The 25,535-nt window shown below is 36.6% G+C and overlaps 1 protein-coding gene across 4 annotated transcripts in view; it reads left to right on the top strand.

The window, feature by feature from the left end:
* Positions 1-25,535, top strand: part of pik3c2g (phosphatidylinositol-4-phosphate 3-kinase catalytic subunit type 2 gamma) — an 81,870-nt gene that overhangs the window by 12,826 nt on the left and 43,509 nt on the right. For all 4 annotated transcript variants that reach the window (XR_008067021.1, XM_052466568.1, XM_052466570.1 and 1 more), the window contains 5 exons: positions 1,368-1,493; positions 2,161-2,191; positions 4,841-5,024; positions 5,794-5,916; positions 6,134-6,262. Coding sequence is in view for 3 of the 4 variants with exons in the window: in XM_052466568.1 (XP_052322528.1) it covers positions 1,368-1,493; positions 2,161-2,191; positions 4,841-5,024; positions 5,794-5,916; positions 6,134-6,262 (593 nt within the window). In the remaining variant the exon portion in view is untranslated. The remainder of the gene's footprint in view (positions 1-1,367; positions 1,494-2,160; positions 2,192-4,840; positions 5,025-5,793; positions 5,917-6,133; positions 6,263-25,535) is intronic.

The raw sequence follows: 25,535 nt of genomic DNA, 5'->3' as shown, positions 1-25,535 counted from the left end.
GGTGGACATTTTCATTTGTGCCTGAAGTCAAAATGAAAGAAAAGTTACCTTGAAAATTCATCAGGCTATGGTGTAAAATAGGCTTGTTAAAGTAGTGTCACGCCTTGGTCTTAGTATTTTGTGTTTTCTTTAATTATTTTGTTCAGGCCAGGGTGTGACATGGGGTTATTGTATTGTCGTATTGGGGTTTTTGTAGGCATTGGGATTGTGGTTGATTGGGGGTGTGTCTAGTATAGGCTTGGCTGCCTGAGGCGGTTCTCAATCAGAGTCAGGTGATTCTTGTTGTCTCTGATTGGGAACCGTATTTAGGTAGCCTGGGTTTCACTGTATTTCGTGGGTGATTGTTCCTCTCTCTGTGTAGTTTCACCAGATAGGCTGTAATTAGGTTTCACGTTCCGTTTGTTGTTTTTGTATTTATTTAGTTATTTCATGTATCGCTCTTCCTTCATTAAAGACATGAGTAACCACGACGCTGCATTTCGGTCCGACTCTCTTTCTACAAACGAAGAACGCCGTTACAAGTAGCTTCTTTATTTTATTAACTTATTGTTCCTGCCTTCTTTGGTGACCTTATCAATGCACAAGCACTTTTTTCCCAATTCCTATTGATAAAGTAAAATATGTTTTACTGTATATGAAGTTTGAAATGCATTTTGTCATGTGATGGTTGTTTTAACATGGTTCTCTTTTTTTTTTACACACACACACAAAAAAAGATTAATAAAATATTTAATCAGTCGTCTTCGTTAAAGCTGCAATATGAAATGTGAGTTATAGATCTGTCATTTACATAGAAATGTGAGTTATAGATCTGTCATTTACATTGAAATGTGAATTATAGATCTGTCATTTACATTGAAATCAAGTCTAAGAAGCGGTAGATCTGTTCTATGTTTGCTGTTTCTATGCTTCCTATTCTTACATTTCTTTTTTTCTGCGTCTTTTACATTCGGTTTTCTACAACAGCTTCAAACAGCTGAAAATACAATATTTTGGGTTATGGAAATTATATTTCAGAGCCGTTTAGATGGTACAATTAGTCTCTACGCTGTACTTGCTTGTATTTAGGCAAACTGTTAGAATTTTAAGAACCAGGAAATGGCGGAGCGATTTCTGCATTGTGCAGCTTTAAATGAAAGGGGATGATGACGCAATCTTTGCACATAGTAGTTCAGGACTCTGGTCTAGTTACAGGGATACACAAATAGGCTAACTGTGCAATCAAATATCCCAGTACAGCCCTATAGTAAATGCATAAGTTACAGCTTTAAATGTCCTCAACTTTTCTTTTGGCATCACAGTGGCATTCACATCATGCACCTGTTTCCTAATGTATGTCTATTGTATTCTATTTTCTGTCTCCAAAGTGTGGCAGTAATCTTAACCTGCTATTGGATGAGGTCCGTACCATCATCAACCTGCTGTGTGGGATCTCTACTAGAGAGCTGGAGGAGGCTATCGGCAAGCTACGGAGGATTAAACCTGTAGCACTGGTACAAAATCTGCATATAATGTATAGCACTAATTACAGTAATGTAATTACTGTTGATTCCTAAAGCACTGGTACAAAATCTGGATTTAATGTATAGCACTAAATACAGTAATATAAATACGGTTGATTCCTAAAGCACTGATACTAAATCTGGATTTAATGTATAGCACTAAATACAGTAATATAAATACTGTTGATTCCTAAAGCACTGATACTAAATCTGGATTCAATGTATAGCACTAAATACAGTAATATAAATACGGTTGATTCCTAAAGCACTGATACTAAATCTGGATTTAACTTATAGCACTAAATACAGTAATATAAATACTGTTGATTCCTAAAGCACTGATACTAAATCTGGATTCAATGTATAGCACTAAATACAGTAATATAAATACTGTTGATTCCTAAAGCACTGATACTAAATCTGGATTCAATGTTTAGCACTAAATACAGTAATATAAATACTGTTGATTCCTAAAGCACTGATACTAAATCTGGATTTAATGTATAGCACTAAATACAGTAATATAAATACAGTTGATTCCTAAATCACGGGCTGCACATGTTCAAATTATACCACATTCACAGAAAAATTCTTTACTCTGACGGTTTCATCGTGAAAAATGCAAAGTCATGTTTCCTTGTTTGTTGTTCTCCTCCAGGACCATTTGGAAATGTACGAGTGTGAGACCTGTAAGTCCCATTATTAAGGAAGTCTATGAGATACGCTTGAGCTCAAACCAAGCATGCTGTTAAACAGAGGTTTAAGGTTAACCTACGTCTGAGAACATGCAGTGAGAGTGCTTGGCTGCAAACACTTGAATGGTTCCATGTGTAGACTATTGTAGTTTATTTAACAAACCAGATTTCCATATGTGACTGATTTTGGATGAACCCTCTGATGTTCTTGTATGTCTGTTGTTCTGTAACTAGCCTGTTGTTCTATAGCTGTAGTCTGTTGTTCTATACCTGTAGTCTGGTGTTCTATACCTGTAGTCTGGTGTTCTATACCTGTAGTCTGGTGTTCTATACCTGTAGTCTGGTGTTCTATAACTGTAGTCTGTTGTTCTGTAACTAGTCTGTTGTTCTATACCTGTAGTCTGGTGTTCTATACCTGTAGTCTGGTGTTCTATAACTGTAGTCTGTTGTTAGTCTGTTGTTCTGTAGTCTGGTGTTCTATAACTGTAGTCTGGTGTTCTATACCTGTAGTCTGTTGTTCTATACCTGTAGTCTGGTGTTCTATACCTGTAGTCTGGTGTTCTATACCTGTAGTCTGGTGTTCTATACCTGTAGTCTGGTGTTCTATAACTGTAGTCTGTTGTTCTGTAACTAGTCTGTTGTTCTATACCTGTAGTCTGGTGTTCTATACCTGTAGTCTGGTGTTCTATAACTGTAGTCTGTTGTTAGTCTGTTGTTCTGTAGTCTGGTGTTCTATAACTGTAGTCTGGTGTTCTATAATATAATATATAATAATATATGCCATTTAGCTGACGCTTTTATCCAAAGCGACTTACAGTCATGTGTGCATACATTCTACGTATGGGTGGTCCCGGGAATCGAACCCACTACCCTGGCGTTACAAGCGCCATGCTCTACCAACTGAGCCACAGAAGGACCAGACTATACCTTTAGTCTGTTGTTCTATACCTGTAGTCTGTTGTTCTATACCTGTAGTCTGGTGTTCTATACCTGTAGTCTGTTGTTCTATACCTGTAGTCTGTTGTTCTATAACTGTAGTCTGTTGTTAGTCTGTTGTTCTATACCTGTAGTCTGGTGTTCTATAACTGTAGTCTGTTGTTCTATACCTGTAGTCTGTTGTTCTATAACTGTAGTCTGTTGTTAGTCTGTTGTTCTATACCTGTAGTCTGGTGTTCTATAACTGTAGTCTGATGTTCTATAACTGTAGTCTGGTGTTCTATAACTGTAGTCTGGTGTTCTATAACTGTAGTCAGTTGTTCTATACATGTAGTCTGGTGTTCTATACCTGTAGTCTGGTGTTCTATACCTGTCGTCTGGTGTTCTATAACTAGTCTGTTGTTCTATAACTAGTATGTTGTTCTATAACTGTAGTCTGGTGTTCTATACCTGTAGTCTGGTGTTCTATACCTGTAGTCTGGTGTTCTATACCTGCAGTCTGGTGTTCTATAACTAGTCTGTTGTTCTATAACTAGTATGTTGTTCTATAACTGTAGTCTGGTGTTCTATACCTGTAGTCTGGTGTTCTATACCTGTAGTCTGGTGTTCTATACCTGTAGTCTGGTGTTCTATACCTGCAGTCTGGTGTTCTATAACTAGTCTGTTGTTCTATAACTAGTATGTTGTTCTATAACTGTAGTCTGGTGTTCTATACCTGTAGTCTGGTGTTCTATAACAAGTCTGGTGTTCTATAACTAGTCTGGTGTTCTATAACTGTAGTCTGGTGTTCTATAACTAGTCTGGTGTTCTATAACTGTAGTCTGGTGTTCTATACCTGTAGTCTGGTGTTCTGTACCTGTAGTCTGGTGTTCTATACCTGTAGTCTGGTGTTCTATACATGTAGTCTGGTGTTCTATACCTGTAGTCTGGTGTTCTATACCTGCAGTCTGGTGTTCTATAACTAGTCTGTTGTTCTATAACTAGTATGTTGTTCTATAACTGTAGTCTGGTGTTCTATACCTGTAGTCTGGTGTTCTATAACTAGTCTGGTGTTCTATAACTAGTCTGGTGTTCTATACCTGTAGTCTGGTGTTCTATACCTGTAGTCTGGTGTTCTATACCTGCAGTCTGGTGTTCTATAACTAGTCTGTTGTTCTATAACTAGTCTGTTGTTCTATACATGTAGTCTGGTGTTCTATAACTGTAGTCTGGTGTTCTATTCCTGTAGTCTGGTGTTCTATACCTGTAGTCTGTAGTCTGGTGTTCTATTCCTGTAGTCTGGTGTTCTATAACTGTAGTCTGGTGGTCTATAACTGTAGTCTTGTGTTCTATAACTAGTCTGGTGTTCTATACCTGTAGTCTGGTGTTCTATAACTGTAGTCCGGTGGTCTATAACTGTAGTCTGGTGTTCTATAACTGTAGTCTGGTGTTCTATAACTAGTCTGGTGTTCTATAACTAGTCTGGTGTTCTATAACTGTAGTCTGGTGTTCTATTACTGTGTTCTGGTGTTCTATTACTGTGTTCTGGTGTTCTATACCTGTAGTCTGGTGTTCTATACCTGTAGTCTGGTGTTCTATAACTGTAGTCTGTTGTTCTATACATGTAGTCTGTTCTATGTCTGTTGTTCTACAACTGTAGTCTGTTCTATGTCTGTTGTTCTATATATATAGTCTGTTGTTCTATAACTGTAGTCTGTTGTTCTATAGCGATGATGATGCTCCACCAGGCCCTGGGCAAACTGCTGCACGTTTTCTTTGACAACTTCAGCTCAGACTTCAGGGGCCAGGACGTGTACCACAACCCTCCTGTCTGTGACGTAGAACACAGCTCTGACATCCTCCAGCTCAACGTTGCAGCGCTCTACAGGCTACAACCCAACTGGTTAAACAGGTATTACACTAGAGAGAGAGAGAGAGAGAGAGAGAGAGAGAGAGAGAGAGAGAGAGAGAGAGAGAGAGAGAGAGAGAGAGAGAGAGAGAGAGAGAGAGAGAGAGAGAGAGAGAGAGAGAGAGAGAGAGAGAGAGAGAGAGAGAGAGAGAGAGAGAGAGAGAGAGAGAGAGAGAGAGAGAGAGAGAGAGAGAGAGAGAGAGAGAGAGAGAGAGAGAGAGAGAGAGAGAGAGAGAGAGAGAGAGAGAGAGAGAGAGAGAGAGAGAGAGAGAGAGAGAGAGAGAGAGAGAGAGAGAGAGAGAGAGAGAGAGAGAGAGAGAGAGAGAGAGACAGACAGACAGACAGACAGACAGACAGAGACACAGAGACACAGAGACACAGAGACACAGAGACACAGAGACACAGAGAGACAGAGAGACAGAGAGAGAGAGCGCTCAACCTATTGTAACAGAACATTGACTGTTTACACAGACCTTTTTACAGCTCTGGAAAATCGGTGGATTCAACTAAAGTAGTCAAAACAGGCACATATCACAGTCATTGAAAGTGAAATCTTTCTCAAATAGTGCGCTAGTCAAAGTGAAAGAAAAACAAAGACGACATTTCAGTGCTAGTACCTTTTTTGTTTTTTTTTAGTGCAGGAGGATGTAATCTGACTGGGTGTTCTGTTCCGTAAGGGTTTTGTCAAACACCACAATACAACAATGGGTAGAGGAAGTGCAGTGAGGTCTAATGCATTTATTTTGGTCCTCCTCTTGTCTGTCGTTACCAGTTTTAATTACTTCTCCATTTCCTGTTCGCTGACCTATGGAGGGAAAGATATCTGCGAGACGGGCGTCTCCGAGAACATCAGCACAGCCTTGTCGCTTGGCAACAAGATTCAGTGTCACCGCATGTAAGGGTCTCTTCAACCAATGGGACTCAGTTATTCACATGTTATTCTGGATCCAACTTCACTTCCACTAAAATCAAGTCTCATTTCCTGCCGGGAATTTTCTTCCAGTTTTAGTCAATTTCACCCTTTTTTGAATTATGTAATTTCCCCCCCCGTTTAGAATATAGAATATGAATGGATTCGTATATACTGTGTATATATATCTGTGTGTTTTCAGGATGGTGTTCCCGAAACAGATCAAACAGCTACCTTATGAGTCCATGTTGACGATACGTCTCCAAGGGACGAAACAGGGCAAGTCTCCTGAACTGTTACGCTGGGCCGTCCTGCCTCTATACAGTAACAGGTAGGCACTGTTCACCACATACAACGCTCTATCTGTAATATCTGGTTCATCTATAACACACTGGTCCATCTATAATATCACTGGTCTATCTATAATATCACTGGTCCATCTATAATATCACTGGTCTATCTATAATATCACTGGTCTATCTATAATATCACTGGTCCATCTATAATATCACTGGTCCATCTATAATATCACTGGTCTATCTATAATATCACTGGTCCATCTATAATATCACTGGTCCATCTATAATATCACTGGTCCATCTATAACATCACTGGTCCATCTATAATATCACTGGTCCATCTATAATATCACTGGTCTATCTATAACATCACTGGTCCATCTATAACACACTGGTCTATCTATATATGTGATCCTTCTGTAGCTCAGTTGGTAGAGCATGGCGCTTGTAACGCCAGGGTAGTGGTTTCGATTCCCGGGACCACCCATACGTAGAATGTATGCACACCTGACTGTAAGTCGCTTTGGATAAAAGCGTCTGCTAAATGGCATATATTATTATTATATATTATAATATCACTGGTCTATCTATAATATCACTGGTCTATCTATAATATCACTGGTCCATCTATAATATCACTGGTCTATCTATAATATCACTGGTCCATCTATAACACACTGGTCCATCTATAACACACTGGTCCATCTATAATATCACTGGTCCATCTATAGTATCACTGGTCCATCTATAACATACTGGTCCATCTATAATATCACTGGTCCATCTATAATATCACTGGTCCATCTATAACACACTGGTCCATCTATAATATCACTGGTCCATCTATAACACACTGGTCCATCTATAATATCACTGGTCCGTTTATAATATCACTGGTCCATCTATAATATCACTGGTCTATCTATAATATCACTGGTCCATCTATAACACACTGGTCTATCTATAATATCACTGGTCTATCTATAATAACACTGGTCCATCTATAACACACTGGTCCATCTATAATATCACTGGTCCATCTATAATATCACTGGTCCATCTATAACACACTGGTCCATCTATAACACACTGGTCTATCTATAATATCACTGGTCCATCTATAATATCACTGGTCCATCTATAACACACTGGTCTATCTATATATGTGGTCCTTCTGTAGCTCAGTTGGTAGAGCATGGCGCTTGTAACGCCAGGGTAGTGGGTTCGATTCCCGGGACCACCCATACGTAGAATGTATGCACACATGACTGTAAGTCGCTTTGGATAAAAGCGTCTGCTAAATGGCATATATTATTATTATATATTATAATATCACTGGTCTATCTATAATATCACTGGTCCATCTATAATATCACTGGTCTATCTATAATATCACTGGTCCATCTATAACACACTGGTCCATCTATAACACACTGGTCCATCTATAATATCACTGGTCCATCTATAATATCACTGGTCTATCTATAATATCACTGGTCCATCTATAACACACTGGTCCATCTATAACACACTGGTCTATCTATAATATCACTGGTCCATCTATAATATCACTGGTCCATCTATAACACACTGGTCTATCTATAATATCACTGGTCCATCTATAACACACTGGTCTATCTATAACACACTGGTCCATCTATAACACACTGGTCCATCTATAATATCACTGGTCTATCTATAATATCACTGGTCCATCTATAACACACTGGTCTATCTATAATATCACTGGTCTATCTATAATAACACTGGTCCATCTATAACACACTGGTCCATCTATAATATCACTGGTCCATCTATAACACACTGGTCTATCTATAATATCACTGGTCTATCTATAATATCACTGGTCCATCTATAACACACTGGTCCATCTATAACACACTGGTCCATCTATAACACACTGGTCCATCTATAATATCACTGGTGCATCTTTAATATCACTGGTGCATCTATAATATCACTGGTCCATCTATAACACACTGGTTCATCTATAATATCACTGGTCCATCTATAATATCACTGGTCCATCTATAATATCACTGGTCCATCTATAATATCACTGGTCCATCTATAACACACTGGTCTATCTATAATATCACTGGTCCATCTATAACACACTGGTCTATCTATAACACACTGGTCCATCTATAACACACTGGTCCATCTATAATAACACTGGTCCATCTATAATATCACTGTTCCATCTATAACACACTGGTCCATCTATAATACACTGGTCCATCTATAATATCACTGGTCCATCTATAATATCACTGGTCCATCTATAACACACTGGTCCATCTATAATATCACTGGTCTATCTATAATATCACTGGTCCATCTATAATATCACTGGTCCATCTATAATATCACTGGTCCATCTATAATATCACTGGTCCATCTATAACACACTGGTCCATCTATAATATCACTGGTCTATCTATAACACACTGGTCCATCTATAATATCGCTGGTCCATCTATAATATCACTGGTCTATCTATAACACACTGGTCCATCTATAACACACTGGTCCATCTATAACACACTGGTCCATCTATAATATCACTGGTCCATCTATAACACACTGGTCCATCTATAACACACTGGTCCATCTATAACACACTGGTTCATCTATAATATCACTGGTCCATCTATAACACACTGGTCCATCTATAATATCACTGGTCCATCTATAATATCACTGGTCCATCTATAACAGCACTGGTCTATCTATAATATCACTGGTCCATCTATAATATCACTGGTCCATCTATAATATCACTGGTCCATCTATAACACACTGGTCCATCTATAATATCACTGGTCCATCTATAATATCACTGGTCCATCTATAACACACTGGTCCATCTATAATATCACTGGTCTATCTATAACACACTGGTCCATCTATAATATCGCTGGTCCATCTATAATATCACTGGTCTATCTATAACACACTGGTCCATCTATAACACACTGGTCCATCTATAACACACTGGTCCATCTATAACACACTGGTCCATCTATACCACACTGGTCCATCTATAATATCACTGGTCCATCTATAACACACTGGTCCATCTATAATATCACTGGTCCATCTATAATATCACTGGTCCATCTATAATATCACTGGTCCATCTATAATATCACTGGTCCATCTATAATATCACTGGTCCATCTATAATATCACTGGTCCATCTATAATATCACTGGTCCATCTATAATATCACTGGTCCATCTATAATATCACTGGTCCATCTATAATATCACTGGTCCATCTATATACTGGTCCATCTATCACTGGTCCATCTATAATATCACTGGTCTATCTATAATATCACTGGTCCATCTATAACACACTGGTCCATCTATAATATCACTGGTCCATCTATAATATCACTGGTCCATCTATAACACACTGGTCCATCTATAATATCACTGGTCCATCTATCATCTATATCACTGGTCCATCTATAACACACTGGTCATCTATAATATCACTGGTCTATCTATAACACACTGGTCCATCTATAATATCACTGGTCCATCTATAATATCACTGGTCCATCTATAACACACTGGTCTATCTATAATATCACTGGTCATCTATAATATCACTGGTCCATCTATAATACACTGGTCCATCTATAACACACTGGTCCATCTATAACACACTGGTCCATCTATAATATCACTGGTGCATCTTTAATATCACTGGTGCATCTATAATATCACTGGTCCATCTATAACACACTGGTCCATCTATAATATCACTGGTGCATCTTTAATATCACTGGTGCATCTATAATATCACTGGTCCATCTATAACACACTGGTTCATCTATAATATCACTGGTCCATCTATAATATCACTGGTCCATCTATAATATCACTGGTCCATCTATAATATCACTGGTCCATCTATAACACACTGGTCTATCTATAATATCACTGGTCCATCTATAACACACTGGTCTATCTATAACACACTGGTCCATCTATAACACACTGGTCCATCTATAATAACACTGGTCCATCTATAATATCACTGTTCCATCTATAACACACTGGTCCATCTATAACACACTGGTCCATCTATAATATCACTGGTCTATCTATAATATCACTGGTCCATCTATAACACACTGGTCCATCTATAACACACTGGTCTATCTATAATATCACTGGTCCATCTATAATATCACTGGTCCATCTATAACACACTGGTCTATCTATAATATCACTGGTCCATCTATAACACACTGGTCTATCTATAACACACTGGTCCATCTATAACACACTGGTCCATCTATAATAACACTGGTCCATCTATAATATCACTGGTCCATCTATAACACACTGGTCCATCTATAACACACTGGTCCATCTATAACACACTGGTCCAACTATAATATCACTGGTCCATCTATAACACACTGGTCCATCTATAACACACTGGTCCATCTATAACACACTGGTTCATCTATAATATCACTGGTCCATCTATAACACACTGGTCCATCTATAATATCACTGGTCCATCTATAATATCACTGGTCCATCTATAACAGCACTGGTCTATCTATAATATCACTGGTCCATCTATAATATCACTGGTCCATCTATAATATCACTGGTCCATCTATAACACACTGGTCCATCTATAATATCACTGGTCCATCTATAATATCACTGGTCCATCTATAACATCACTGGTCCATCTATAATATCACTGGTCTATCTATAACACACTGGTCCATCTATAATATCGCTGGTCCATCTATAATATCACTGGTCTATCTATAACACACTGGTCCATCTATAACACACTGGTCCATCTATAACACACTGGTCCATCTATAACATCACTGGTCCATCTATAATATCACTGGTCCATCTATAATATCACTGGTCCATCTATAATATCACTGGTCCATCTATAATATCACTGGTCCATCTATAATATCACTGGTCCATCTATAATATCACTGGTCCATCTATAATATCACTGGTCCATCTATAATATCACTGGTCCATCTATAATATCACTGGTCCATCTATAACACACTGGTCCATCTATAATATCACTGGTCCATCTATAATATCACTGGTCCATCTATAATATCACTGGTCCATCTATAATATCACTGGTCCATCTATAATATCACTGGTCTATCTATAATATCAGTGGTCCATCTATAACACACTGGTCCATCTATAATATCACTGGTCCATCTATAATATCACTGGTCCATCTATAATATCACTGGTCCATCTATAATATCACTGGTCCATCTATAATATCACTGGTCTATCTATAATATCACTGGTCCATCTATAACACACTGGTCCATCTATAATATCACTGGTCCATCTATAATATCACTGGTCCATCTATAATATCACTGGTCCATCTATAATATCACTGGTCCATCTATAATATCACTGGTCCATCTATAATATCACTGGTCCATCTATAACACACTGGTCCATCTATAACACACTGGTCCATCTATAATATCACTGGTCCGTTTATAATATCACTGGTCCATCTATTATATCACTGGTCCATCTATAATATCACTGGTCCATCTATAATATCACTGGTCCATCTATAATATCACTGGTCCATCTATAATATCACTGGTCCATCTATAATATCACTGGTCCATCTATAACACACTGGTCCATCTATAATATCACTGGTCCATCTATAATATCACTGGTCCATCTATAATATCACTGGTCCATCTATAATATCACTGGTCCATCTATAATATCACTGGTCCATCTATAATATCACTGGTCCATCTATAACACACTGGTCCATCTATAATATCACTGGTCCATCTATAATATCACTGGTCCATCTATAATATCACTGGTCCATCTATAATATCACTGGTCCATCTATAACACACTGGTTCATCTATAATATCACTGGTCTATCTATAATATCACTGGTCCATCTATAATATCACTGGTCCATCTATAATATGACTGGTCCATCTATAATATCACTGGTCCATCTATAATATCACTGGTCTATCTATAATATCACTGGTCCATCTATAACACACTGATCCATCTATAACACACTGGTCTATCTATAATATCACTGGTCCATCTATAACACACTGGTCCATCTATAACACACTGGTCTATCTATAATATCACTGGTCCATCTATAATATCACTGGTCCATCTATAACACACTGGTCCATCTATAACACACTGGTCCATCTATAACATCACTGGTCTATCTATAATATGGTCCATCTATAATATCACTGGTCTATCTATAATATCACTGGTCCATCTATAATATCACTGGTCCATCTATAACACACTGGTCTATCTATAACACACTGGTCCATCTATAACACACTGGTCTATCTATAACACACTGGTCCATCTATAATATCACTGGTCTATCTATAATATCACTGGTCCATCTATAATATCACTGGTCTATCTATAACACACTGGTCCATCTATAATATCACTGGTCCATCTATAACACACTGGTTCATCTATAATATCACTGGTCTATCTATAATATCACTGGTCCATCTATAATATCACTGGTCCATCTATAATATCACTGGTCCATCTATAATATCACTGGTCCATCTATAACACACTGGTCCATCTATAACACACTGGTTCATCTATAATATCACTGGTCTATCTATAATATCACTGGTCCATCTATAATATCACTGGTCCATCTATAACACACTGGTCCATCTATAACACACTGGTCCATCTATACCACACTGGTCCATCTATAATATCACTGGTCCATCTATAACACACTGGTTCATCTATAATATCACTGGTCCATCTATAACACACTGGTTCATCTATAATATCACTGGTCTATCTATAATATCACTGGTCCATCTATAATATCACTGGTCTATCTATAACACACTGGTCCATCTATAATATCACTGGTCCATCTATAACACACTGGTTCATCTATAATATCACTGGTCTATCTATAATATCACTGGTCCATCTATAATATCACTGGTCCATCTATAATATCAGTGGTCAATCTATAATATCACTGGTCCATCTATAACACACTGGTCCATCTATAACACACTGGTTCATCTATAATATCACTGGTCTATCTATAATATCACTGGTTCATCTATAATATCACTGGTCCATCTATAACACACTGGTCCATCTATAACACACTGGTCCATCTATACCACACTGGTCCATCTATAATATCACTGGTCCATCTATAACACACTGGTCCATCTATAATATCACTGGTCTATCTATAACACACTGGTCCATCTATAATATCACTGGTCCATCTATAATATCACTGGTCTATCTATAACACACTGGTCCATCTATAACACACTGGTCCATCTATAACACACTGGTCCATCTATAATATCACTGGTCCATCTATAATATCACTGGTCCATCTATAACACACTGGTCCATCTATAATATCACTGGTCCATCTATAATATCACTGGTCTATCTATAACACACTGGTCCATCTATAATATCACTGGTCCATCTATAACACACTGGTCCATCTATAACACACTGGTCCATCTATAATATCACTGGTCCATCTATAATATCACTGGTCTATCTATAATATCACTGGTCCATCTATAACACACTGGTCCATCTATAATATCACTGGTCCATCTATAATATCACTGGTCCATCTATAATATCACTGGTCCATCTATAATATCACTGGTCTATCTATAATATCACTGGTCCATCTATAATATCACTGGTCCATCTATAATATCACTGGTCCATCTATAACATCACTGGTCCATCTATAATATCACTGGTCCATCTATAATATCACTGGTCCGTTCTATAATATCACTGGTCCATCTATTATATCACTGGTCCATCTATAATATCACTGGTCCATCTATAATATCACTGGTCTATCTATAATATCACTGGTCCATCTATAATATCACTGGTCCATTTATAATATCACTGGTCCATCTATAATATCACTGGTCTATCTATAATATCACTGGTCCATCTATAATATCACTGGTCCATCTATAATATCACTGGTCTATCTATAATATCACTGGTCTATCTATAATATCACTGGTCCATCTATAATATCACTGGTCCATCTATAATATCACTGGTCTATCTATAATATCACTGGTCCATCTATAATATCACTGGTCCATCTATAATATCACTGGTCTATCTATAATATCACTGGTCCATCTATAATATCACTGGTCCATCTATAATATCACTGGTCCATCTATAACACACTGGTCCATCTATAACACACTGGTCCATCTATAATATCACTGGTCCATTTATAATATCACTGGTCCATCTATAATATCACTGGTCCATCTATAATATCACTGGTCCATCTATAATATCACTGGTCTATCTATAATATCACTGGTCCATCTATAATATCACTGGTCCATTTATAATATCACTGGTCCATCTATAATATCACTGGTCTATCTATAATATCACTGGTCCATCTATAACACACTGGTCCATCTATAATATCACTGGTCCATCTATAACACACTGGTCCATCTATAACACACTGGTCCATCTATAATATCACTGGTCCATCTATAATATCACTGGTCCATCTATAATATCACTGGTCCATCTATAATATCACTGGTCTATCTATAACACACTGGTCCATCTATAATATCACTGGTCCATCTATAACACACTGGTCCATCTATAACACACTGGTCCATCTATAATATCACTGGTCCATCTATAATATCACTGGTCCATCTATAACACACTGGTCCATCTATAATATCACTGGTCCATCTATAATATCACTGGTCCATCTATAATATCACTGGTCCATCTATAATATCACTGGTCCATCTATAATATCACTGGTCCAACTATAATATCACTGGTCCATCTATAATATCACTGGTCCATCTATAATATCACTGGTCCATCTATAATATCACTGGTCTATCTATAATATCACTGGTCCATCTATAATATCACTGGTCCATCTATAATATCACTGGTCTATCTATAATATCACTGGTCCGTTTATAATATCACTGTTATATCACTGGTCCATCTATAATATCACTGGTCTATCTATAATATCACTGGTCCATTTATAATATCACTGGTCCATCTATAATATCACTGGTCCATCTATAATATCACTGGTCCATCTATAATATCACTGGTCTATCTATAATATCACTGGTCCATCTATAATATCACTGGTCCATTTATAATACTGGTCATCTATAATATCACTGGTCCATCTATAATATCACTGGTCCATCTATAATATCACTGGTCCATCTATAATATCACTGGTCCATCTATAATATCACTGGTCCATCTATAATATCACTGGTCCATCTATAATATCACTGGTCCATCTATAATATCACTGGTCCATCTATAACACACTGGTCCATCTATAACACACTGGTCCATCTATACCACACTGGTCCATCTATAATATCACTGGTCCATCTATAACACACTGGTCCATCTATAATACACTGGTCCATCTATAATATCACTGGTCCATCTATAACACACTGGTCCATCTATATATCACTGGTCCATCTATACCACACTGGTCCATCTATAATATCACTGGTCTATCTATAATATCACTGGTCCATCTATAATATCACTGGTCCATCTATAATATCACTGGTCCATTTATAATATCACTGGTCCATCTTTAATATCACTGGTCTATCTATAATATCACTGGTCCATCTATAACACACTGGTTCATCTATAATATCACTGGTCTATCTATAATATCACTGGTCCATCTATAATATCACTGGTATATCTATAATATCACTGGTCCATCTATAATATCACTGGTCCATCTATAATATCACTGGTCCATCTATAATATCACTGGTCTATCTATAATATCACTGGTCCATCTATAATATCACTGGTCCATCTATAATATCACTGGTCCATTTATAATATCACTGGTCCATCTATAACACACTGGTCTATCTATAATATCACTGGTCCATCTATAATATCACTGGTCCATTTATAATATCACTGGTCCATCTATAACATCACTGGTCCATCTATAATATCACTGGTCCATCTATACCACACTGGTCCATTTATAATATCACTGGTCTATCTATAATATCACTGGTCCATCTATAACACACTGGTCCATTTATAATATCACTGGTCCATCTATAACACACTGGTCTATCTATAACACACTGGTCCATCTATAATATCACTGGTCCGTTTATAATATCACTGGTCCATCTATAATATCACTGGTCCATCTATAATATCACTGGTCTATCTATAATATCACTGGTCCATCTATAATATCACTGGTCCATCTATAATATCACTGGTCTATCTATAATATCACTGGTCCGTTTATAATATCACTGTTATATCACTGGTCCATCTATAATATCACTGGTCCATCACTGGTCCATCTATAATATAACTGGTCTATCTATAATATCACTGGTCCATCTATAATATCACTGGTCCATTTATAATATCACTGGTCCATCTATAATATCACTGGTCTATCTATAATATCACTGGTCCATCTATAACACACTGGTCCATTTATAATATCACTGGTCCATCTATAATATCACTGGTCCATCTATAATATCACTGGTCCATCTATAATATCACTGGTCTATCTATAATATCACTGGTCCATCTATAACACACTGGTCCATCTATAATATCACTGGTCCATCTATAATATCACTGGTCCATCTATAATATCACTGGTCCATCTATAATATCACTGGTCTATCTATAATATCACTGGTCCATCTATAATATCACTGGTCCATCTATAATATCACTGGTCCATCTATAACACACTGGTCCATCTATAACACACTGGTCCATCTATAATATCACTGGTCCGTTTATAATATCACTGGTCCATCTATTATATCACTGGTCCATCTATAATATCACTGGTCCATCTATAATATCACTGGTCTATCTATAATATCACTGGTCCATCTATAATATCACTGGTCCATTTATAATATCACTGGTCCATCTATAATATCACTGGTCCATCTATAATATCACTGGTCCATCTATAATATCACTGGTCCATCTATAATATCACTGGTCTATCTATAATATCACTGGTCTATCTATAATATCACTGGTCCATCTATAATATCATTGGTCCATCTATAATATCACTGGTCTATCTATAATATCACTGGTCCATCTATAATATCACTGGTCCATCTATAACACACTGGTCCATCTATAACACACTGGTCCATCTATAATATCACTGGTCCATCTATAATATCACTGGTCCATCTATATATCACTGGTCCATCTATAATATCACTGGTCCATCTATAATATCACTGGTCCATCTATAATATCACTGGTCCATTTATAATATCACTGGTCCATCTATAATATCACTGGTCTATCTATAATATCACTGGTCCATCTATAATATCACTGGTCCATTTATAATATCACTGGTCCATCTATAATATCACTGGTCCATTTATAATATCACTGGTCCATCTATAATATCACTGGTCCATCTATAATATAATATCACTGGTCCATCTATAATATCACTGGTCCATCTATAATATCACTGGTCCATCTATAATATCACTGGTCCATCTATAATATCACTGGTCCATCTATAATATCACTGGTCCATCTATAATATCACTGGTCCATCTATAATATCACTGGTCCATCTATAATATCACTGGTCCATCTATAATATCACTGGTCCATCTATAATATCACTGGTCCATCTATAATATCACTGGTCCATCTATAATATCACTGGTCCATTTATAATATCACTGGTCCATCTATAATATCACTGGTCCATTTATAATATCACTGGTCCATCTATAATATCACTGGTCCATTTATAATATCACTGGTCCATTTATAATATCACTGGTCCATCTATAATATCACTGGTCCATCTATAATATCACTGGTCCATTTATAATATCACTGGTCCATCTATAATATCACTGGTCCATTTATAATATCACTGGTCCATCTATAATATCACTGGTCCATCTATAATATCACTGGTCCATCTATAATACACTGGTCCATCTATAATATCACTGGTCCATCTATAATATCACTGGTCCATCTATAATATCACTGGTCCATCTATAATATCACTGGTCCATTTATAATATCACTGGTCCATCTATAATATCACTGGTCTATCTATAATATCACTGGTCCATCTATAACACACTGGTCCATCTATAATATCACTGGTCCATCTATAACACACTGGTCCATCTATAACACACTGGTCCATCTATAATATCACTGGTCTATCTATAATATCACTGGTCCATCTATAATATCACTGGTCTATCTATAATATCACTGGTCCATCTATAATATCACTGGTCCATCTATAATATCACTGGTCCATCTATAACACACTGGTCCATCTATAACACACTGGTCCATCTATAATATCACTGGTCCGTTTATAATATCACTGGTCCATCTATAATATCACTGGTCCATCTATAATATCACTGGTCCATCTATAATATCACTGGTCCATCTATAATATCACTGGTCCATTTATAATATCACTGGTCCATCTATAATATCACTGGTCCATCTATAATATCACTGGTCCATCTATAACACACTGGTCCATTTATAATATCACTGGTCCATCTATAATATCACTGGTCCATCTATAATATCACTGGTCCATTTATAATATCACTGGTCCATCTATAATATCACTGGTCTATCTATAATATCACTGGTCCATCTATAACACACTGGTCCATCTATAATATCACTGGTCCATCTATAACACACTGGTCCATCTATAACACACTGGTCCATCTATAATATCACTGGTCCATCTATAATATCACTGGTCCATCTATAATATCACTGGTCCATCTATAATATCACTGGTCTATCTATAACACACTGGTCCATCTATAATATCACTGGTCCATCTATAACACACTGGTCCATCTATAACACACTGGTCCATCTATAATATCACTGGTCCATCTATAATATCACTGGTCCATCTATAATATCACTGGTCCATCTATAATATCACTGGTCCATCTATAATATCACTGGTCCATCTATAATATCACTGGTCCATCTATAATACCACTGGTCCATCTATAATATCACTGGTCCATCTATAATATCACTGGTCCATCTATAATATCACTGGTCCATCTATAATATCACTGGTCCATCTATAATATCACTGGTCCATCTATAATATCACTGGTCTATCTATAATATCACTGGTCCATCTATAATATCACTGGTCCATCTATAATATCACTTGTCTATCTATAATATCACTGGTCCGTTTATAATATCACTGTTATATCACTGGTCCATCTATAATATCACTGGTCCATCACTGGTCCATCTATAATATCACTGGTCCATCTATAATATCACTGGTCCATCTATAATATCACTGGTATATCTATAATATCACTGGTCCATCTATAATATCACTGGTCCATCTATAATATCACTGGTCCATCTATAATATCACTGGTCTATCTATAATATCACTGGTCCGTTTATAATATCACTGTTATATCACTGGTCCATCTATAATATCACTGGTCCATCACTGGTCCATCTATAATATAACTGGTCTATCTATAATATCACTGGTCCATCTATAATATCACTGGTCCATTTATAATATCACTGGTCCATCTATAATATCACTGGTCTATCTATAATATCACTGGTCCATCTATAACACACTGGTCCATTTATAATATCACTGGTCCATCTATAATATCACTGGTCCATCTATAATATCACTGGTCCATCTATAATATCACTGGTCTATCTATAATATCACTGGTCCATCTATAACACACTGGTCCATCTATAATATCACTGGTCCATCTATAATATCACTGGTCCATCTATAATATCACTGGTCCATCTATAATATCACTGGTCTATCTATAATATCACTGGTCCATCTATAATATCACTGGTCCATCTATAATATCACTGGTCCATCTATAATATCACTGGTCCATCTATAATATCACTGGTCCATCTATAATATCACTGGTCCATCTATAATATCACTGGTCTATCTATAATATCACTGGTCCATCTATAATATCACTGGTCCATTTATAATATCACTGGTCCATCTATAATATCACTGGTCTATCTATAATATCACTGGTCCATCTATAATATCACTGGTCCATCTATAATATCACTGGTCTATCTATAATATCACTGGTCTATCTATAATATCACTGGTCCATCTATAATATCACTGGTCCATCTATAATATCACTGGTCCATCTATAATATCACTGGTCCATCTATAATATCACTGGTCCATCTATAATATCACTGGTCTATCTATAATATCACTGGTCCATCTATAATATCACTGGTCCATCTATAATATCACTGGTCCATCTATAATACACTGGTCCATCTATAATACACTGGTCCATCTATAATATCACTGGTCCATCTATAATATCACTGGTCCATCTATAATATCACTGGTCCATCTATAATATCACTGGTCCATCTATAATATCACTGGTCCATCTATAATATCACTGGTCCATTTATAATATCACTGGTCCATCTATAATATCACTGGTCTATCTATAATATCACTGGTCCATCTATAACACACTGGTCCATCTATAATATCACTGGTCCATCTATAACACACTGGTCCATCTATAATATCACTGGTCCATCTATAACACACTGGTCCATCTATAACACACTGGTCCATCTATAATATCACTGGTCTATCTATAATATCACTGGTCCATCTATAATATCACTGGTCCATCTATAATATCACTGGTCTATCTATAATATCACTGGTCTATCTATAATATCACTGGTCCATCTATAATATCACTGGTCCATCTATAATATCACTGGTCTATCTATAATATCACTGGTCCATCTATAATATCACTGGTCCATCTATAATATCACTGGTCTATCTATAATATCACTGGTCCATCTATAATATCACTGGTCCATCTATAATATCACTGGTCCATCTATAACACACTGGTCCATCTATAACACACTGGTCCATCTATAATATCACTGGTCCGTTTATAATATCACTGGTCCATCTATTATATCACTGGTCCATCTATAATATCACTGGTCCATCTATAATATCACTGGTCCATCTATAACACACTGGTCCATTTATAATATCACTGGTCCATCTATAATATCACTGGTCCATCTATAATATCACTGGTCTATCTATAATATCACTGGTCCATCTATAATATCACTGGTCCATCTATAACACACTGGTCCATTTATAATATCACTGGTCCATCTATAATATCACTGGTCCATCTATAATATCACTGGTCCATTTATAATATCACTGGTCCATCTATAATATCACTGGTCTATCTATAATATCACTGGTCCATCTATAACACACTGGTCCATCTATAATATCACTGGTCCATCTATAACACACTGGTCCATCTATAACACACTGGTCCATCTATAATATCACTGGTCCATCTATAACTCACTGGTCCATCTATAATATCACTGGTCCATCTATAATATCACTGGTCTATCTATAACACACTGGTCCATCTATAATATCACTGGTCCATCTATAACACACTGGTCCATCTATAACACACTGGTCCATCTATAATATCACTGGTCCATCTATAATATCACTGGTCCATCTATAACACACTGGTCCATCTATAATATCACTGGTCCATCTATAATATCACTGGTCCATCTATAATATCACTGGTCCATCTATAATATCACTGGTCCATCTATAATATCACTGGTCCATCTATAATATCACTGGTCCAACTATAATATCACTGGTCCATCTATAATATCACTGGTCCATCTATAATATCACTGGTCCATCTATAATATCACTGGTCTATCTATAATATCACTGGTCCATCTATAATATCACTGGTCCATCTATAATATCACTTGTCTATCTATAATATCACTGGTCCGTTTATAATATCACTGTTATATCACTGGTCCATCTATAATATCACTGGTCCATCACTGGTCCATCTATAATATCACTGGTCCATCTATAATATCACTGGTCTATCTATAATATCACTGGTCCATCTATAATATCACTGGTCCATTTATAATATCACTGGTCCATCTATAATATCACTGGTCTATCTATAATATCACTGGTCCATCTATAACACACTGGTCCATTTATAATATCACTGGTCCATCTATAATATCACTGGTCCATCTATAATATCACTGGTCCATCTATAATATCACTGGTCTATCTATAATATCACTGGTCCATCTATAACACACTGGTCCATCTATAATATCACTGGTCCATCTATAACACACTGGTCTATCTATAACACACTGGTCCATCTATAACACACTGGTCCATCTATACCACACTGGTCCATCTATAATATCACTGGTCCATCTATAACACACTGGTCCATCTATAACACACTGGTCCATCTATAATATCACTGGTCCATCTATAACACACTGGTCCATCTATAATATCACTGGTCCATCTATACCACACTGGTCCATCTATAATATCACTGGTCTATCTATAATATCACTGGTCCATCTATAATATCACTGGTCCATCTTTAATATCACTGGTCTATCTATAATATCACTGGTCCATCTATAACACACTGGTTCATCTATAATATCACTGGTCTATCTATAATATCACTGGTCCATCTATAATATCACTGGTATATCTATAATATCACTGGTCCATCTATAATATCACTGGTCCATCTATAATATCACTGGTCCATCTATAATATCACTGGTCTATCTATAATATCACTGGTCCATCTATAATATCACTGGTCCATCTATAATATCACTGGTCCATTTATAATATCACTGGTCCATCTATAACACACTGGTCTATCTATAATATCACTGGTCCATCTATAATATCACTGGTCCATTTATAATATCACTGGTCCATCTATAACATCACTGGTCTATCTATAATATCACTGGTCCATCTATACCACACTGGTCCATTTATAATATCACTGGTCTATCTATAATATCACTGGTCCATCTATAACACACTGGTCCATTTATAATATCACTGGTCCATCTATAACACAATCTATAACACACTGGTCCATCTATAATATCACTGGTCCGTTTATAATATCACTGGTCCATCTATAATATCACTGGTCCATCTATAATATCACTGGTCTATCTATAATATCACTGGTCCATCTATAATATCACTGGTCCATCTATAATATCACTGGTCTATCTATAATATCACTGGTCCGTTTATAATATCACTGTTATATCACTGGTCCATCTATAATATCACTGGTCCATCACTGGTCCATCTATAATATCACTGGTCCATCTATAATATCACTGGTCCATCTATAATATCACTGGTCCATTTATAATATCACTGGTCCATCTATAATATCACTGGTCTATCTATAATATCACTGGTCCATCTATAACACACTGGTCCATCTATAATATCACTGGTCCATCTATAATATCACTGGTCCATCTATAATATCACTGGTCTATCTATAATATCACTGGTCCATCTATAACACACTGGTCCATCTATAATATCACTGGTCCATCTATAATATCACTGGTCCATCTATAATATCACTGGTCCATCTATAATATCACTGGTCCATCTATAATATCACTGGTCCATCTATAATATCACTGGTCCATCTATAATATCACTGGTCCATCTATAATATCACTGGTCCATCTATAATATCACTGGTCCATCTATAATATCACTGGTCCATCTATACCACACTGGTCCATCTATTCCACACTGGTCCATCTATAATATCACTGGTCCATCTATAACACACTGGTCCATCTATAATATCACTGGTCCATCTATACCACACTGGTCCATCTATAATATCACTGGTCTATCTATAATATCACTGGTCCATCTATAATATCACTGGTCCATCTATAATATCACTGGTCCATCTATATATCACTGGTCCATCACTGGTCCATCTATAATATCACTGGTCCATCTATAATATCACTGGTCCATCTATAATATCACTGGTCCATCTATAATATCACTGGTCCATCTATAATATCACTGGTCCATCTATAATATCACTGGTCCATCTATAACACACTGGTCCATCTATAATATCACTGGTCCATCTATAACACACTGGTCTATCTATAACACACTGGTCCATCTATAACACACTGGTCCATCTATACCACACTGGTCCATCTATAATATCACTGGTCCATCTATAACACACTGGTCCATCTATAACACACTGGTCCATCTATAATATCACTGGTCCATCTATAACACACTGGTCCATCTATAATATCACTGGTCCATCTATACCACACTGGTCCATCTATAATATCACTGGTCTATCTATAATATCACTGGTCCATCTATAATATCACTGGTCCATTTATAATATCACTGGTCCATCTTTAATATCACTGGTCTATCTATAACACACTGGTTCATCTATAATATCACTGGTCTATCTATAATATCACTGGTCCATCTATAATATCACTGGTATATCTATAATATCACTGGTCCATCTATAATATCACTGGTCCATCTATAATATCACTGGTCCATCTATAATATCACTGGTCTATCTATAATATCACTGGTCCATCTATAATATCACTGGTCCATCTATAATATCACTGGTCCATTTATAATATCACTGGTCCATCTATAACACACTGGTCTATCTATAATATCACTGGTCCATCTATAATATCACTGGTCCATTTATAATATCACTGGTCCATCTATAACACACTGGTCTATCTATAATATCACTGGTCCATCTATACCACACTGGTCCATTTATAATATCACTGGTCTATCTATAATATCACTGGTCCATCTATAACACACTGGTCCATTTATAATATCACTGGTCCATCTATAACACACTGGTCTATCTATAACACACTGGTCCATCTATAATATCACTGGTCCGTTTATAATATCACTGGTCCATCTATAATATCACTGGTCCATCTATAATATCACTGGTCTATCTATAATATCACTGGTCCATCTATAATATCACTGGTCCATCTATAATATCACTGGTCTATCTATAATATCACTGGTCCGTTTATA

The sequence above is a fragment of the Oncorhynchus keta genome, chromosome 17, assembly GCF_023373465.1.
Source record: "Oncorhynchus keta strain PuntledgeMale-10-30-2019 chromosome 17, Oket_V2, whole genome shotgun sequence".
Lineage (NCBI taxonomy): Eukaryota > Metazoa > Chordata > Actinopteri > Salmoniformes > Salmonidae > Oncorhynchus > Oncorhynchus keta.
The sequence above is the reverse complement of the archived record's forward strand: the minus strand, read 5'-3'. Positions and strand labels throughout refer to the sequence as shown.